Source organism: Anas platyrhynchos, chromosome Z (assembly GCF_047663525.1).
Source record: "Anas platyrhynchos isolate ZD024472 breed Pekin duck chromosome Z, IASCAAS_PekinDuck_T2T, whole genome shotgun sequence".
Lineage (NCBI taxonomy): Eukaryota > Metazoa > Chordata > Aves > Anseriformes > Anatidae > Anas > Anas platyrhynchos.
Window position 1 is genome coordinate 50,857,616 of NC_092621.1, and position 19,500 is coordinate 50,877,115.

Genomic DNA, 19,500 nt, shown 5'->3' on the forward strand with positions numbered 1-19,500 from the left:
AGAGAGCTCATGTAAAGTTCCCAGTGAAAGAAAACTTCCACTTCATTGCTTTTACTTTTCCTTGTGTTGAAATTACTCAGAAAGTAACATTGTTAACCTTCTTGATAAAGTTAAGAAGGATAGATTTTGCTGTTTCTCAGTTGGAGACGCTTAAGCTTGCAGTTCAGAAAAGCAGTCTGGATAGCTGTACAAATCTATGCAAACTAGTGAGCTAGTGCTAGACAGAGAGCCATCATACCTGAAGGATAATGTGGTCATTGGTCATAGCCAACACAGGTTCACGACAGGACTGTCCTGCTAAACAAACTTACATGACAAGGTTACCCATCTAGTTGACTAAGGGAAGATGGTTGCTGTGATCTTTTGGGAATTCAGTAAAGCTTTTGACAATGTTTCTCACAAGCACATACTACAATGGGTGAACAACTGGCTGACAGGTCAAGCTCAAAGGGTTCTAGTAAATTGGGTTACATTAGGCTAACAGGTAGTCATTCCTGGGATCTGCGAGAGCTCCATTTTAGTGCCAGTTCTCTTTAAAGTTCTCATAAATGACTTGGATGTAGACTAGGTGTTTTGAGTAAGTTTGCAGATGGCACGAAACTGGGAGCAGCTGTGGACTCCCTCAAAGGTGGAGAGTCCTTGCAGAGAGATCTTGACAAATTAGAGAGCTAGGCCATCAACAACAATATGAAGTTTCACAAGAGCAAGAGTCAGATTCTACACCTGGGACAGGGCAACCCCGTGTATACGGGGGGAAGAGAGGCTGGAGAGCAACCCCACAGAAATTTATCTAGGTGTTTTGTTCAACAGTAAATTGAGTATAAGTCAGTCTGCCCTTGCAGCCAAAAGGCCCAATTGTATCCTGGGATGCATCAAACGTAACACTGCTAGCTTGTCAAGGGAAGCAATTATCCTACTTTACTCTGCACTGGTGTGGTCTTACCTTGAGCATTGTGTGCATTTTTGGGCACCACAGCATAAGAAGGACATAAAACTATCAGAGAGCATCCAAAGGAGGTGGTGAAGGGTCTAGACGGGAAGATTTATCAGAAGCAGCTTGGTCTGTTCTGCCTAAAGAAGAGGAGACGGGGGGGGCCTCATGGTGGCCTGCAGCTTCCGCACAAGGGGATCAGAAGTGAAGACGCTGACCCTGCTCTCTGGCAACCTGCAACAGGACCCAAGTCCTATTGGAATGGCATAAAGCTGTGATGGGGAGGTTCTGGCTGGCTGTCAGGAAAAGGTTCTTCACTGAGAGGATGGTCAGGCACTTCAGACTCCTCAGGGAAATGGTCACAGCACTGAGCCTGTCATAGTTGGAGAAGCATTTGGACAACACTCTCAGATATATGGTCTGATTTTTGGGTAGTCTTGTGTGGAGGCAGGAGTTGGACTCAGTGATCCATGTGGGTCCGTTTCCACTCAGGATATTCTATGATTCTATTGATTAAAAACTGCTCACTGCTTGACTCCTAACATACTGTGTATGCAATATCGAATGTGCTAAATATATTAAAAATTATTCAGGCAGCTGAGTAAAGAAAGACAAATAAAAAGCAAAACAAAAAAAGAGAAAGTAATAGTTCCTTACTTTTGCTTCCCATTCCATTCCTGCTACAGAAATTCCAAGTAATATAACTACTGTGATGGCTCCTATGATTCTGATGTCATTCATTTCATCAATCATCAATGTCCCATTTTCCTAAAAATGGAAACAAAAAGTAATATACCTTTATCAAGTACCTATCTTCCCTATTACAGGATAGAAGTGTGTTGTTGAATACTATTTTAGACATAACCTCTTTTTCCTTTGTTTTATATCACTGAATAATTCTAAATGAAAATAAACAGTCATTATAACCCATCCCCAGAGCAAATGGCCTCTTCAACTGCCAGTGAAGAAACCAGCACAGTAACAGCTACCATCCTGCATCTATAGATATATTTGTTGTTCACCATTACTCTTAATTCTTTCAATGCATTTCAAACATCTTCCCTTCTATGATAACTATAGTACAGTATTCATATCAAAAATGCAACAGATAAATTGGTTGTGTTTATTTTAAGGAATTGCTTTTAACAAACAAAACCCTTTTGAAAAAGAATTTAATATAAATTACTTTCAGTTAACAAGAAACAGCTAGATAGGAATCTTAGCATTAATAATTTATGATTCTGAATCAGGTATCTATACTTCCACTCTTCTCAACAGCCAGCAGTTTGAACTTCAGAAAAAGTTCTGCATTTTATTTTTTCAGGGAAAAATAGTGAGTAAAGTTCCAGTTTGAGATCAATGATAATTTTTTATACATCAACAAGCTACTGGAATACTGAATTAATTTATTCATATATCAGTAGCAACCATGTGCCACATTCCACATCTTGTTAACTATGAAATCTTCTGCCATTAAATAACAGCACAAACCTGCATAGAGTACAGCATAATCAGTACAATCAGTATTATCCATATACCTTAAGCAGCTCCACAACTGTCTCTGCAAAGCCAACAACATACATGGCTACTGCAACAGCATTGGCAAATGCAAAAATCAGTCCTATGGCACCACCAAATTCTGGACCTAAACTTCTGGAAATTAAGTAATATGCTCCTCCTGAAAGGAAAAAAAATTGAACACACAAAAAAAACCACCACAATCATCTAAGAAAAATGTACAGGCATCAGCAACATAGTGTTTACATGAACATGATAAAATTTATTCTTGTATCTTTCCTGATTTATTAGAAAAGAACCCTAAACACAGTATTTTAGGAACAGGCATGCTGAAGTAACACAAGTATATTTCAAGTTTCTAAGAAAAGGCACCAGTTTTAAGTAATCACCCAACTCATGTACCACATGATATTATTCACCTATGCAACCAGTTCCACTATTAAAAAAGACCAGTAGTACAGCTGCCCATACTTTACAACTTATTTGAAATTTAAAAGCAACTGCGCATAGTTTTACTATTACAGTTATACTGTACTAATTTACTATTACAGCTAGAGCTCAAGAAACTAGCCAAAATATACTGTTACAAACCCACTCAAGTCCCAAACCTACATGACTTCTTTCTTAAAGCATTAGTATCATGAGAATTCTCTGCTGTGCAGTGACATTGTCAGAACAATAACATGCCAACTCCATTTTTCACAATCTATTCTTAATTTCAGTTCTTATTCAAGAAGTGTATAGGTACCAAGCTGCAACATACTTTGCATATAAGAATTTCAGCCAGTAAAAAAAATAAACTACCATAACTTTTTCAAAGGAAAAAATAAATTATTCTCTAAGAACTTCAAAATTTTGAATAAGGCATTATTTTGTAGAAGTGGTTCAAAACAAATGTCTCCCATTAGAAAAGGATAATCTGATACATATAATGCAGTATACAAAAGTTTAGAAACTAAGCTTGACATAATATTAAGATTTATAGTTGATCTTTCCCATCGGGTCTGTTAACTTTGTTGCGGTGGTTTCTTTTTTCCTTTCTCTTCATTCTTAAAACAACAGAATTTTATAGGCACAGAAAAATGAACTACTTCTATTTTAATTCTACTACAACTTCTAGCAGTAGCCATCTTGTACCATCATGAAGTAGTTTGAGCGTGCCACAGGTACTGACCATTTACAAAACCATTTTATGGGAACTGATGACAACAGTGCATAAACTATGAAAGCAAATGAACATCATCACCCTCGGGAAGAGTTGGAGATGATCAGGAGAGTTTGGAGAATTTCTTTTGTGCATAAGAAAAGAAATCATGCTAGACCTAGAACATGTCCTGCTGTATGTTTATATATAGATATAGCATATCCCTTTATAGGACTTACTTCATTAGAAAGATGTATTTCGGGACTAGAACACAAAAGCAACACATCCTTGACCAGCCCATGCAGACATAGGTGAATATCAAGACCCTGTTTGTTCCTGAAAATGTTTGTATTCCAAAAACTAAAAGAGATGTTTCTTCCACATTACAAAAGAAAGCCACCAGTCAAATCAAGTTACTAGGCTAATTGTTGGTTTTTCATTACGTGACTGAAGTCAAATACAGAAAATTAGAAAGACTGTGCTCCTCAAAAAACTTAATTCCTCCCTATTTTTATCTGTTCTGTTCTTACTCCCCCGCTAAAAGAAAATGGAAAATAAATTAGAGACTCCATCTTTGAAGTGTATGCTTGAGAATGATAAGATACTTTAAAAGTTTTAAGAAAGTAGCTTTACCTCCTCTTACAAATCCATTTGTGGCTATAGCAGAAGTAGACAGTCCTGTAATAGTTGTCACAACAGTAGCCATTGCAATAACAACAACAGACAGACCTTTTGGAAAAAAAAAAAAGAGTTTAAGGTTTAAGTCCAGCAGAATTCAAGCATACAGATCTTAGACTCAACTTTATCTAAAAAATTAGTCATCTAAACCTGACACAAGTTTATTGTATGTGGTCCTGTACATTCAGGGCTTCATTTCCCTTTTCTACTGAAGTGTACAAAACAAAACTGGATAAATGATATTTTCAATCAGAGTAAAAGCTGTACCCTAGAGCTTCAAGGAAACACATCCCTTTGGAAGGTGACAGATCTTTTGCAGTTCAAATCTAACTTAAATAATTTTCTAAGGCATATATCCTATATAGGATATATGCAGATTTTAATAACTAGAGACCAGAAGTTTCTCTCTATAATTTATTGAAGACCTGAAAAGATCATTTTTAAAATTATGTATCTTCTAGGTAAATGGAAAGTAAGTAATTTCATATTGCTTAAACTTTTGATAAGGGTAAAATACTGACAATATTAAAGCAACTTTCTGTACCAGCGTAACAGCAAATTCAGGATGATAATCTCTTAGGTCACATTTCCACTGAAATAAAACTATTTAATTTTACACATACCTATCCCAGCTTGTCCTACAATCCATGATAGTCTGATGAAGAGCATCACACCCCAGATATTCAGCATACATCGTACCTAGGGTAATAGACATTTAATATGAGTCTTACATCTGCAATCATTTCCACTAATTTTTCATTTTACTTTTAATATTGTCTGACTTCTCATAGTCCTTTACCACTTTTCAAATTGTTTTACAAGAACAGATTATTTAATTAGGCAAGTTAGATTAAAAATTAAAAGGAAACAATTAAAAAATTACTGCTTTGAACAAGTTATAGTTACACCTGACAGTTGTAGTAGTTCTTGATCAAGCAATACAAATAAGTAATTTAGACCCCAACCTTTAGAATCTAAAATTCATACTACAGAATACATCATTAACACTGTTATGTCTCCAATACTCTTAATTCAGATCTCCCACAACTCCTTTTTCCAGTACTAAAACAACCTGCCAAATATTTTCTCCATTAAAAAAAAAAAACACCAAAAAACAAAAAACAGAAAACCCCCACAATTTGACAGCCCTTGAACTTTCGTATCTTACAATGGAGCTGTACACTAACAGGATGGGGAAGTGAGGAATGTAGGAAGAGTGGGGACAAAGTCTGTTTCTTCTTTTCCTCCATAAAATAGTTTGCAACATGCACAGTTTAGACAGAAGACAATCAGCAGGTCTTGTGTGAATCTCTCATGTGGACAGTACAGCATCAACCCAAAAAAGTTTAGGTGGTCACTGAAGGTAGACAAGTGCCTCTCCAAACCATGGAAGTAAGAGTGTTTTCAGAGATTTTTATGCAGTCTTGCAAAATGCAAAAACACCTGAGCTAGAAACATTCACCTCAACAGCTAATGCCTATAAGAAAACACTAATTGTAATTTTTTTTAAATTAAAAATTTTGTAAATTTAAAAATAGAATTTTAAAACCTGCTTAAAACTTCTTAACAGACTTTGGAAGAAACTGGCCAGCAACATTTATCCCATGATAACATCTAATATCAGCTTCAAATCAGCATACAGAATATATACTACCAATATATCTTCCAAACTTTAATACTTAGTATTGTTGCTTACAAAAATAATGCAATACAGAATTTGGGTATAGAGAAATTCAAAGTAATTTTAAAGCAGGTAAGAAGCTGAACAACTCAGTCCTTGGTTGGGGTATATCAACAGGAGGTCCTATTATCTGTTAGACAGCTGCTGCCAGTACTCTTTCTCCCAAGAGAAAGGGTATGGCTGCTTCAGGTCTTGTAAGGAAGTTGCTAATGCACAGTGGAAGCTTCCTGAACTAAAATTAGGTATTCTGAATGCTTGAGTTCAATGTGTATTGTGTATTAACCAGTTGTTGCATTTGCAGCCTCCACTACAAGATCGTATAGCTTTGGAGAATACGTGTATTAATCACATTTCCTCTCTGCCAAAGTATTAAAAAAATAAATATGTACTTGAAATAAAATCTGTTGTGTTACCCTTAGTTTTTCATTGTTCTGAATGGGGACAGACTTGGATCTCCCCCCCCCCCAAAAAAAGAATAAAATTAGTGTTGAGACTTCAACAGCTTCGGAGATGACTACTTTGTAACAGGTTCAACAATATTTAAATACTTAATTCAAGCTTTACCATACACATGTAGGTCCTTTCCTCACGTTTTTTTTTTTCTTTTTGCTTCTGTATAAGTAAATAAGAAAGATCATTTTAAAGTCACTAAGGCACAATTTATCAAACTTACCAATACACCTTTTATCCAGCCAAACTTGACTACACCTTTGCTATCAGGTGTATAAGTGGCAGCTGCTTCCCCAGCAGGAGTTCCTTCCTCTCCATTTGCATAGCCATCTTCAAAGGGTTCCTTAGGAAAAAAAATAAAATATTTCTTTGAGGTTTAACAGAGTACAGAGGCAATCTGATACTCAAGTTTTAAAAATACTGTGCTTGTGCAAACAGAATAATTAAAAAATGACAAGGTAGAAGTTACCATTTACATTCCTTTTACGTGAGGCACATCTTAACGGTTTTCAATGAATATACACCAAACTGAAGAGGATAACTTCAGTATTCCTTTTCAGTTACCAAAGTTACCTGCAAACAGTTATCACTGAGTAATAAATATTTTGAATTGTGTCCTACAGTTATGGATTATTTTTTTTCCCACAAAAAAATATGCAATTTCATATGCAGTAACTGCTACCACATGGAGAGTTTTATTTCTTAATATTTATTTCTTAATCTGAAAGCGTACTACCAAAAGTTACTGACCCTCATCTACACTATTTCATGTAGTCTTAGCTGTCAGTTGATCAATTTTTCAGTACACTGACTTCCCTGTAAATTATTCTGCTATTCATTGTAAGATGATGCTGCTAAAAAGGAAGGTAGAAGAATGACATTTTAGGAAGATGGAAGGAAGAGTAGTCTGCTCTCAGACATCTCAGCACTGTTTAAAACAGAAGGATAACAGACAAAGTATCAGTCCCATGCAAAAAAATGGTTTGTGGCTTTTTTTTTTTAGTTTAACTCAGACTTACAATGCAGAAGCCTTAACTGTTTGATGTACATAACTACATACACGTAAGTGTGCTCAAGCACACACTGTAGGCTTGCTCTTCAAAAAACAGTTTGTTTTGCCAAGCCAAACCAACACCTAAGCATTTAAGCCTAAGTATTTCCTAAACTTGCTGTAAGAAACCTTCAGAAAGGACTCTAGGCGAAGTATGTTAGCTATCCAGGGCAACAAGTATATGGAATGAATACACTAGAAAGAAAACTGAGTGTCATTCAGAGGGTGCTATGCAACAAAACAGCTTGAGCAGTTTTTGCTAGGCAGCCTGCATCTTAGCATGCTTAGAAAACATTTATGCAATTAGAGACTCAATCCCAGTGAGGTAAAAGGCAGAACTTACATCTGCTAAATAAGACAAAATAAGACTGGGCACAGTTTACACTTTCAAGATATATATTAAGTGCTAAAGGCACGCAGTCAGGAAGTTTACTGTGAAAAGCTCCAAGTTCCTTTCTGATGCATTAATATCAAATATGTCATCAGCACAGATGTTTCCCAAGGAAACATTTACAGAGCTGTCACTTACAACAGGCGTCACCTATATTCCTTAATAATTAGAGGCAAACACATGAACAGATTAAAAAATATAATTATGTTAACCTCACTCGAAGATTGTTAGCTCAGATTCATGTCTTCTGTTTCCTTCAAGTACATTGTGACATAAAATTCTCAAGAAAACAGATATACCTGCAACACATCTGGATATCCTGCGTGGCATAAGGTCTCTACCATCAGGCAAAATTCTCATCAGTTTACAGATCATTATCTCTACCAGAAAGGTTTCTTAAACAGTTGGCTTTCTTGTCTCAGGGAAGGAGGTAATAAAAACACAAACCCCAAACAGAGGGCAAAAAGAATCATTAAAGGAAATTAACCAGCTTGCTGAACTGCACTTCTTCTAGACAGAGGAGATCTAATGGATGTAACTTCATGGGAGTTTTGTATAGCTTTTGAACAGATCAATCTATCTGCTGATTACTTGCATTCAAGCACTCTAGACTTGAAAAAAAATCAAGCAAGAAATGGTGGGTGATCTATTTGGAGTGGAAAAAAAAGGTGAGGATCAAACAAGAAGGTCACCAGTACATCACCATACCACAACACTGAATATTCTTCATAGACTTCATTCTAGCATCTGTTTGTTGGGAAGCAGAATATCTACTTTTTCTCTAATACCTACAGCTACAAGCCACCATCTGGTTACTGAACCTGTGCTGACCTGCCCAGGCCAGAGCTGAAGAAACAGAAAGGCACCTCACCAGGCTTGTCACTCAGCTCAGACACACATGAAATTTATGATGGAAAAGAGTAAGTCTACATACTGATATGTTCTAGTACACTTGAAAACTCTTCCTTAGGATAACTTCCCTAGAAACACTGGAATACATAATTATTAACAAAACGCTCAAAACTCTTTCTAGGTATTAATGTCTTCCCTCATCGAAGACTGCTGTTTTCTCACAACACTTCCCAGAATTGTCTCCCCCCTTCTCCACCATCCTCTCTAAAACTGAGGAAAGGAAAAAAGAAGAAATATTAAAAGCAACAGACAGACTACAGCCATAAACAGAAGCCTAATTTCCAGGATTTTCTACAGTGATTAATTTTTTTTTTTTTGCGCTATTTGAGTTTTCACAGCCACAAAAAACTTTTGACAAGTCAAGGGAACAATACAGCCTCCCACGGCTGTGGGATGCTCACTAACTCAACGGCACCCTTTGGGCTCTCCCTAACACTGGGTTCAGGGTAAGGGCACTACTAGACTTTACAAACTACTATAAGGAACCTTTTCTTTCCTTAGAATCTATTTTGCATTCTTTTTTTTTTTCCCTATTCTTTCTTCAAAAATAAACCTATGAGAAGCAAACATTTAACTTCAGCTCCAAAAGCCTGCCTGGTGTATTTAAAAGCTGCACAGAAAATGCTTTCATACTCTTTAAGTTGGGGTATGAAGAAGTATGACAAGTATATGAAAGAGTATTTTATACTCTTATCTGTCAACCAGAAAGAACCAACTGCTACAAGAACAGATTTGGATTGTGTCAAACCTTCTTATTATGTTATGCTGCTTTATCATGTGAACATTTAATACGATGCATGGAAATTTGTCAGTGTCTGCAATTTAAGCTCTTCATGGGCGTTCCATGCTGAACTGCACACTCCCATTGTTGCTAAACTGAGCGACCACAGTAACTGGAGAACACTGAGGAATCTCGAGGTCACCTTAAAACACTTTCAAACAGAGCTCAGGAAACAAGTCCTGAAGTCCCACGGGTAGTTTAATAAACATGTTCACAACCTTGAACCAAGACCTCCAACCAAGCACATAATTGTGTGACTGTACATTATTATTCTTTCACAGAAAATACACGTTGCCATAAGAAATCACTACACCACATTTGCAATGAACTCAATTTTCAAGTCTAGCATTCAGGGAGCACTGTTATCAAATACACAGTTTTTAACGCTTTGGCCAAGAAAACAGCCAACACTGATAACACCTTTTGGTATTACAAAAGGCATGTCATGTTTCCAGTAAGAAACAATAAAACTTTTTTTTTTTGAAAAGGTTAGTCAGGGGAGGACTAAGCTAGAAGAAATCAGTATCCATCTGTACCAAAACATTGATACCTTATATTCAACTAAGGCAGTCTATACTGTAACAGTGCATCATAACATTTATTTATTTTGTCTTAAAGTGGTTTAGTTTGCTTCACATTTAGGTCTTAAGAGAAGACTGAGTGTCCTACTGTAAGAGACAGTTACATATTTCAGCAAGCTGACCATGGCTGACCATGTACTGGTAGAACCTGCACCCATTATAGAGCTGCACATTTTACTGTAGTGCATCAGCCTGTCTTATTCTGAAGGAGATAACAGCTCGTAACTGATATTTATCAGTTAACAAGATTATTTTCAAGCTATTTACACTATGAATACAAGAGAGTTTTGTTCTGTATGCCTTGTCGCTCTACACTATGCAATATTTTTTTTTTTTATAGAAAACTATTTCCAAGTGTACAAAAACAAACTTAATAACTGAAAGGTTATTGCTGGTTATCAGTGCTAGTGGGTGCCCAAAAAACACCAGTGAGAATACAGATATTACAAAGCGTGGGCACAAAAGCATTCAACTACACAAGGCTCCAAGTTTAGCCCTTTAATGCCAGATTAATAGAGCACCACTGTGGTCTCAGCTGTAAATAAAACAGACAGTATTTTTCATGCTTGTGGTCATTTTTAGTCAAGTCACTGAGTGAAGAAAAAAACTCACAAGCACTACTTTAAAAACAGCAATATGTGTATAATATCTTCACAAACAGTAAAAAAAAAAAAAAAAAACAATTTGGTAATGTGGATTTTGAGGCAGTAGAAGAGAAGGAAATGAGAGGAAAGAAGATTGTCATTTCAGATCACAAATGATCTTTTAAACACAATTATTTATCAAAATACTGTCTTTTATCTAAGAAATCTACGGATAGAGCCAGTGTCCACTTGCACTAAGGAAAAATAATCTACATTTACAGGCTGACAATTATCATACATTGATAGGATCTAGCCAAGAAACAGTTAAATTCTATTCCTACACACAAATCTCCATTGCTAAATTGTTCAGTGGACTGTAGTACAAGATAATCTACTATTTCATCTCCAGTACTGCTTCATAAGTATAACAATAAGTTATTTGTACCAATTATGAATAGCCCACATATTTATTAGAAGTGCATCAGAAATGAGAAACAAGTTGTTATCCAGAAGAGACTTCAGATTTTTCCACATCCAGCCTGTAACATACTGGTGTCCAGAAAACTCTCTCATCAGCAAAATTATTATTCAGATTTACGGTGAATCCTGAAACAACCAATAATTGTTTAAATTATGCCGCTTTTTTATTTGTGGTGAACTTATCTAGATTCCATTTTAGGAACAACATACTGAGGCTTTGTTGCCCTGAATGGGGTGGTACCAGAATGAATGTACATGAAGTCATTTGCTCTTCTGTCTTCTCAAGTATTGTTGTATGGAAGACTTGAAAAAAGGACAAGATGGCTATTAAGTCTGTATTTAAGACTACCTGTTTTTGGACAAGATCTTACTGAAAATTACTTTAGTCAATTATTTCTCTCAATTGCTATTGATTTTTCTTACAATGCATTTGATTTCTCTGTACTTTGAAAACACTGTTTACATGCATACTGAAGTCAGTGAATGAAAGATCAGGAATTGTCAGGTAGCAAACAGTTGCTGAGCAGTAGTTCTGTAAGCCTGAACATTACTAGATTGATTTTTCAAGTTTACAACTGGGTTGTTCTAGGGGAGGGAGGAGAAGGGGTACTATTATATTAAGAGTACACCACTTATCTTTGATAGCTAGAAAAAAAGAGTTAGTTTATTATATCATAAAGGTAAAGAAATTCCAGATTCTGAACAAAGGCTTTATAGATTCTTAACTTCTTATGGAATGTGAGTTCTCTTCCTCCTGGTGTAAACACCATTTAGGTTAGGAAACAGAAAAACATTGACTCAAATTTATGCCACTACAAAATAAAACACGATACAATGTTGAGTTTAGATCTGATACCACATGTTAGTTCCAACTTGAATAATGTTCTGTCAAAAATACTAGGGTAGAAGTAGGTGGTTGCCACTCCCCACTGCTCTTTTTCTCCCCTCCACAAAATTCTTGGCAGAATAGTTAAATCTTACAGGTTTTTATCCACATAAAATCTGTACCTACAGCCTTTAAGTAGAAGCCCACAGATTAATAATCTGTACTTTCTTTGTGGTCTGCCTGATTTAGTGTGCTCCAAGTCGTGAATAACTTATTTAACTAATTCTTCCTATTCCAGTTACTCTTGTGCAAGCAGAGGCCAGAGAAGCACTTAACTTTCTTTTTTCTAAATCTGACGAATTACTGGTTTAGCACATGCCGTAAAGTATGGGTTTTTCCTCACACTAGTTCCTTAGGCTCCAAAATGGCAGCTTTTCCTCGTCTTAGCAGGATATGGCAGTAACATGGACTTAATTAGCTAGTACTATCAAAGTGTCACAGAAAACCAACAGAGCCTCACTTTCTCAAACTCCATTTTCTGCAGCAATATTTTAAAGTGGCACTCAGTGATATTTAATCAAGAGAACAGTTGCTTGTACTCAAGATTGCCTTCTATTGACATATTCTGGCATTGAGCATGGTAGTTTGGTCATTTAACACACCTCCTAAAGACAGGACATTAGGGAAGCCACCTAAGATCAGTCCTTTCATCATCTGAAGTATAGGCAGGACAATTCAGTTTAACATCAGGTCTCCTGTTGTCACCAAATACAGCCAAAGCCTTGACAAGGTGACTAAGCTTTTATCTTCCAACGGTTTTGTGTTTAGAGATGTTTTCAACAATCAAAGTGGAATTCTTCAGGAGAAGGAGAGACGTTCACACATCTGCTACTGCCCTTCATTGAAGCTTCCAGAGCAATTGCCAAGCTGTTCATGACCATAACAATTTATTGTTTTCTCTTACAAAAGCTCAATTCTACTTGCACTGCCACTTCTAATAAGCTCATTTTCGTAGCAGGAAGTGATTGGTAAAATGTATTGATCTAGATGTAGCATGCCAAGAGTCTCAACAGTCAAGGATTCCATCTCATGCAGTGATTATACACGTCAACAGCCCAACTCTAGCTGCACACAGTTAATGCTGTGGCTACCCAAGCACAAAATTTGCCACTATGGAAAAGACAGAAAATTTTCTGAACTAACAGAGCTCAAAAAAAATGAGGGGAAAAAAGCTATTCAACGTTTGTCTTACTCTTCTCATTAAGACATTCTATTGCTAGAGTACAGATAAGTGAGAGATCAGGAAGAGTTATCAAATAACAGCAGAATTACTGTATGTTTTGCTCCAAAAAAACACCAAACAACACATTTCCCATGATTTTTAATGACCATAAGTCTTCTCTTGCAGGAACAGACCTTCCACTTCCCCTTCTGCAATGAACTTTTGGATTCTGCCTCCCACTTCACTTGTGATGCTTCCAATGATCTAACAATTTATAAGTGCTAGATGTACTCTACATACAGAATGACTACATAGAATAATCTTGCTGACATACATGCTTACCTCTGATGCAACACTGACAACTTCTGTACCAGTACAAACCTTTCACAAATGTATTTTAAGTGTGATACCACACTGGCAAGGAGTAAACTTGCTATTAAATATACACTGATGTACATTACGCTATCAAGCACCTCTGTTCTTCAAACACTGCATTTACAGTATGCTGACAGTTGCTTAATGTTTTAATGGTTTTATCTTCATAGTTAGCATGGAGAAAGAAGTAGTATTGAGATTCCTTTCCAAAACTTGTGAATCTCTGAAGTCATTTTGTGTATATTGTTGTCCAGGGACACAAAACAGTCCTGCAATTAGTATGCACGAGTATTTTATCTAGAACAGTATTAAATTTGACTGTCTGCCTGTGAATGGAGAGTATTTAGGTAATTAAATATACAGGAATGAAAACGGTTCTAAAGTCTTTCACATGATCTGGTAACGCTGACCCCTATATTTAACTGTTCCTTCAGCCTACTAATGTTCAAAATGGTTCAAGTACTGTTGTTAACTTTGGTCGGGAGACAAACAACAAATCACAGCAAGTTTTTCATACTCAACTTGAAAAACACATCTGCCAAGCCCGACAGTTTTAAAATGTTCTCTGTAACATAAACAAAAAGTTTTAAATGGAAAGAAGAATTGAAGACAATTAGTTAAAAAATATTTTACTATAACCTGGTTAGGGAACAATCAGTACTGGCATGGGCAGTCCATTTTGTCATCTATTAACACTAACAATACTGTTGTAGACAAACAGCTATTTTCTTCTCTCTACTGATCCGTTTCAGTAAGCCTTTCATTTATGCCAAAAGGAGTTTACCTAAACCTCCCTCCCATTAAGACCCCAGAACTGTGGACTATGTATCAATATTCAGACCTGGTGGAAGCAGTTAGTTCTAAATAATAAATTCTGTTGAAGCATCAAATGAGGCAGAAGAATCTTGTTTGAGTTTCTGTTGTATTAATTTCCAGTTTCTAGCTCAATCTCTGTGAGAGCAAGCTAACATGTTGGGAAAAAAAAAAAAAACAAACAAGTGCTGTCTACATCCCTCATTACCTGTGAAAAACACTTTTCTGGCCTACCCTAATAATTTCAGAGAACTACCACCTTGTTACTCAGTAACAGTTGAACAGAATAAAAAAATAAAACTAAAGAAAGTGTCATGTAATGGGTAAATCAAGGAAAAAAATTGTGGTACACCTGCACTTTAAACACTGCATACAATTCTAGTTGTTCCTCACCACGCCTGTTGAGAAGAGGATGATGATAGATTTACCATAAGTTAGCATATAAATTGAGAACTAGTATGCCCTACTTCAGATTAATGTTTCCTAATAGCCCTCAATCTGAGTATGAAAGTAGGCTGTCATATTTTTACACCTTCACACATCACTAATCTACATCTTACCTACAGGTGATGATGACAGGTATATTTGGTACTTCAAACAGGGCGATAATCCAAGCAAACACCATTATCTTTTCAGTTTACTATTGCTACTCAAAGACAGTTTCCACAGGCATTTAGAAGTTTTACAAGTCCCTGATAACTCTTTAGTTAAAAATGAACTTGCCAAGTTTACAAAAACAGATTTAGATATTCTGTATGAGGACGTGCAGGAGTTGAATTGGAAGCTTGAATGGTTATTATGGGTACCAGTGTGTGAGGGAGGGAAAAACCCAGCCAGGTAGCATACGCAAAAGAACACAACTGAAGACATACCCAAGATGTCTGTCCAACTAAATGCCTCTTGAGAATTTTCTTTAAAAAACAAACTAAAGAACATACACCTTCAAGGAATGCTGCAAGTTACTGTACACTGAATAGCAGTTGACTGCAGTTCAGAAAATTCAGCAGTCAATGCCTGGCACATTAGGTACTTTATTGCTTGGTTTTAAGCCAGGAATGAGTTAACAGATTTCCTACTAGAATTTATAGCTCCCACTTCCAGCACATGAAATCCTGCTACTATACACCATGATTTCACTATCTTTACAGTCATGACCTAGAAGAGACTACTAAACCATTAAAAGGCACCCAGAGGTTACCTACAGCAACAGGAGATAAATCACCTAGATGAAACACTTAAAATGCAGATTTTCTTCCTTGGATCAAGCATGAACACATTTGACCGCTGGATACTAGCCTCAATCAAAGGAAGTCATTTCCAAGTTTGCAGCCAAAAGACAAAAAAACTTAAGTGCTCTGGCTACATTACCTTCTCTACAATTACATATTTAAAATATAGCAGCAAATACTTTTGGCATCCGCTTCTAGAGATTTTAAAAGCGATTGCAACAAGCACAGAACATTAATGTTATCTTAAGCTGAAATTAGTCTGTAGTACTTTGATTACAGTGGAACAATTTTGAACACAGAAGAAATTTATAGTTACAATTAACATGTCAACTGAAGAATTAGCTAGCTCCACATCTCTGCCATCAGCTTGTATTTCACTGTCTTGCAACTCAATACTGCTTCTAACACAAACATTAAGCAATATGTGTGTACTTATTCACAGATGTATTTTCTGATTTTCAAACAGATTTTTACTTTAACAAATAGAGAATCATCTATTTTTCCTCCCAACTCTCACCAGTAGTTGGAATTATTAACCAGGCTAGCAAGATTGCTAATCAAGAAACTTACTTAGACAGATGATTTCAACTTAGGAGTTAATCACTGTACTTACAAGGTAGTGTACTTACAAAAGGATAGGTGACTTGTTTATTAAGCTTACCATTACTTAGCATTACCATTATATCATAACTTACCATTACTTAGATGCATAAATTGTTATTGAACGATCTTTGATACAGCTTAGAAACCAAACAATGGCTACAGACTTTTCTCATTAGGGAAGTGATTATGATCCTCCCCTCCAAATACAGGATGGATGCAAGCTGCACTCTGAGGTACTTTTATTTGAAGAAAAAGGTCTGCAACCAATTCAGAAATAAGTAACAGCAAACTGCCCATACTTAAAGAGTACTTGAATCAGCGAAAATAAAGAGAATGTGATCTTTGACTGATCTTGATCTTACCACCTCAAAAGAAGTGCAGCAACAAAAAGGGGGCTGCAGGATATGACATAACTTGCCCAAACTACAGAATTCAACTGGAGCCTGTAACAAGCCTTACCTGTCCCTTGTCATTATTTCTGTGGATACTTTGCAAAAAACTCCTGAGAGGAGAAAAAAAAATCATGACAGAGACAGAAGTAAGAAATATTCCACAGCCACTGACTTGTCAGGTCATATTAACAGACATTAAAGCACTGCATAGTCTTCCAAGGTTGATTCCCAACCTTTCTTCTGGCCTCTTTTGTATTACTAGGAATTTTGAGGCTTTCCACACTTTATAAGAAAAAAAAAATCAGACATTGCACTGCTTTCCTAAATGTCTCTTCAAAATAAAGTCTCTCTCAAAGTAACATGTTCATCAGTGCATCTGTAAATGGTGACAACACCAATACTATTCGATCTAGCTGTCTTAACGTTAGCATAGGAAGTTCAGATTCAAATCTTTTCACTCCATTTAAACTTCAGTAAATTGAGGACTAGCTATATTGACAGAGGGAAAGCACTGAAATCTAGATATCCATGGAGATGTTGAGATTCGAAAGGCTGATACATACAATGACTGACAGAATCCTTTCAAGCAGATCTTACACATGACATGGCACCAGTGTTGTTGACATCTGCAGGAGACTAGACTCTTTGCTACCTATCTGAGAGACAAATAGTATTTGTTTCTATAACAAAATCACTGGAGGTTAAGAGCATTTTTCAAAAGCATCAAGATAAAGAAAACTCTCCACATCTTCATTCAAACATCTCTCCATAAGGATAGGATAACACAAATACTCCAAGCCAGCTGATAATACTGAAATGTAAGAAGTGAGAAGAGACCTCCATGCAGCAGCTGTACAATGGGAAACCATGGTAAACCTACAATGTTCATGCTTTGCACTTCCAGAAATATTATATGCAAAGTCATCCCTTCCTGACAAGGAATGGTCTGCCATCATTTAAAAATATATATATATATAAATACATATTTTAAATCTTCCTTTGCCAGGAAGTGTCTAGACATTCAGTTAACAGGAAATTGCACCATTAGGTTAGAAAAAAACAGAGGTATGGCTTCCTGCACACACGCAGGGGTAACCAATCCATCAAGCTTTATGAGGAAGAAGTGCATGTAGCTTCACCTACATGCACTACATGTACAAGAGTCATGACTGTGATAGATCATCATAGAAGTTCCTGTTCTTGTATAAACCTAAGTCCTTTTCAATTTAGATCAAACCTTACCCTCTGTTTAAGTCTTGATTGGGGAGCACTAGGCTCTTTTGGTGAAGAACATCCAAGCTGGAAGCTAGAATACCTTTCCAGTGCCCTCCAAAATCATACTAGTTCCCCTGCTACACCAATGAATTTGATCCTTTCCAGAAGAACCATTACAACTAGTGAATGATTATCTAAATAATTATTCATTACTGTCCACTGTCATACTCCTCTGACACAAAAAGAAATGATTCCTTGGGAAAATCAGGTTCTGAACACATTCAATTTTCACTTGATCTCTGAAAAGACATGTCTACTACACAGAACAGTTAAGAGACCCTTCAAGTTTCATACTATTTTCTTGTTCTCCAGAATGAAGCAGATGCAGCATTTAACTGCATAAAGCTGAATCAAATCCTATTAGCAAGCTACTTGCATAGCAGTTTTGCATACTTGAGTAGTTTGAGAATCTGTGTTCTGTCAATAAATACAAAGGAGAATTCTTGTTCCAATCTTTCTGAAGAACTTGTTTCCAATTCAGCAAATTCCCAAGGCATCTTCTGCATTCTGTACCCTTCTTCCCCCAAAAGGAAGATTTTTATAATTCTTGCTGTTCACTTTCCAATTGCCATGTATTTCTGACAAAGAGAACATGATGCACTTCCCAGTCAAGAGGTGGGGAATGAGGAGCAAGTATGTTACAGTACAGACACAACCTTATAATTACATTTAGAAAGTGACTTCTTAAAAAAAATTGTAATAATTTGTTAAACAAATATTAAAATTTTATTATTACAAATAATTGATTTGTAAAAAAAATTGTAATAATTTTTCAAAGTTACATTTAACCTATTTCCTTATGACAGCCTAGATAGCCCACTGAAGTAATTAAAATCAGTTGGACACTGACTGAATTTTTAACATCATACCACAATGTGGTAGATACAGCTAATGGCACAGTACCGCAAGCCAGCACAGAGCTGAGCTGGTACATTCACACAGCACTGCACTTGTACTGGCACAACATTGCATTCAAGTCAAGTTGCCAAACTGCTTACAGCTCCAAAGAAGATTACTTGGAATGGTTTTAGGGGTCTCTCTACCATGTAAACCCCTTGGAGTAAGTTGAAACACTAACCTGGCACTGACATATTCTTCACAGCTGCAACATATGTTGCTATTTCCTTTGAATTCAAAAGCCTGAATAATCCAAAATAGAAGCAGTTCATCTGAAGAAGAAAAATTAGCTGGCAAGAATGAAGACGTGAGATGAGCTTCCTTGTTAAAAAGGCTTCAGACAGACTAGATTTTTTTTTTTTTAAACTGACTACATCTTTAACTCAGTTAAATTTATCAGACAAAAAATGTGTTTTATGGAGAAAAAAAACAACCAACCACAATTCATTAAGTTTATCAGGTCTAATCAGCATGCTGAAGTAGAGAAATAAATCAAAGATGTTCCACGTGCTCAAGCTGTAAGAACTGGATAACTTCCAAAATACTGAAAGGCAAACAATTCTAAGTCCACTAATAAGATTTTTGTTTAAAAATAGTTAACAAATGAACACATTGTAAATGCCATTACCTATGCCAAACAGGGGCATGAGGGGTGGGGAGGAAAGGAGGGAGGGAGACAGCACAGG

At 36.3% G+C, this 19,500-nt stretch overlaps 1 protein-coding gene across 3 annotated transcripts in view; it reads right to left on the bottom strand.

Annotated features, from left to right (window-relative positions):
* Window positions 1-19,500, bottom strand: part of SLC12A2 (solute carrier family 12 member 2) — a 62,701-nt gene that overhangs the window by 36,756 nt on the left and 6,445 nt on the right. For all 3 annotated transcript variants that reach the window (XM_027446228.3, XM_027446229.3, XM_027446227.3), the window contains exons 2-6: window positions 6,626-6,745; window positions 4,895-4,970; window positions 4,227-4,322; window positions 2,470-2,609; window positions 1,589-1,699 (exon numbers count right to left, since the gene is read on the bottom strand). In XM_027446228.3, coding sequence (XP_027302029.3) covers window positions 1,589-1,699; window positions 2,470-2,609; window positions 4,227-4,322; window positions 4,895-4,970; window positions 6,626-6,745 — 543 coding nt within the window. The remainder of the gene's footprint in view (window positions 1-1,588; window positions 1,700-2,469; window positions 2,610-4,226; window positions 4,323-4,894; window positions 4,971-6,625; window positions 6,746-19,500) is intronic.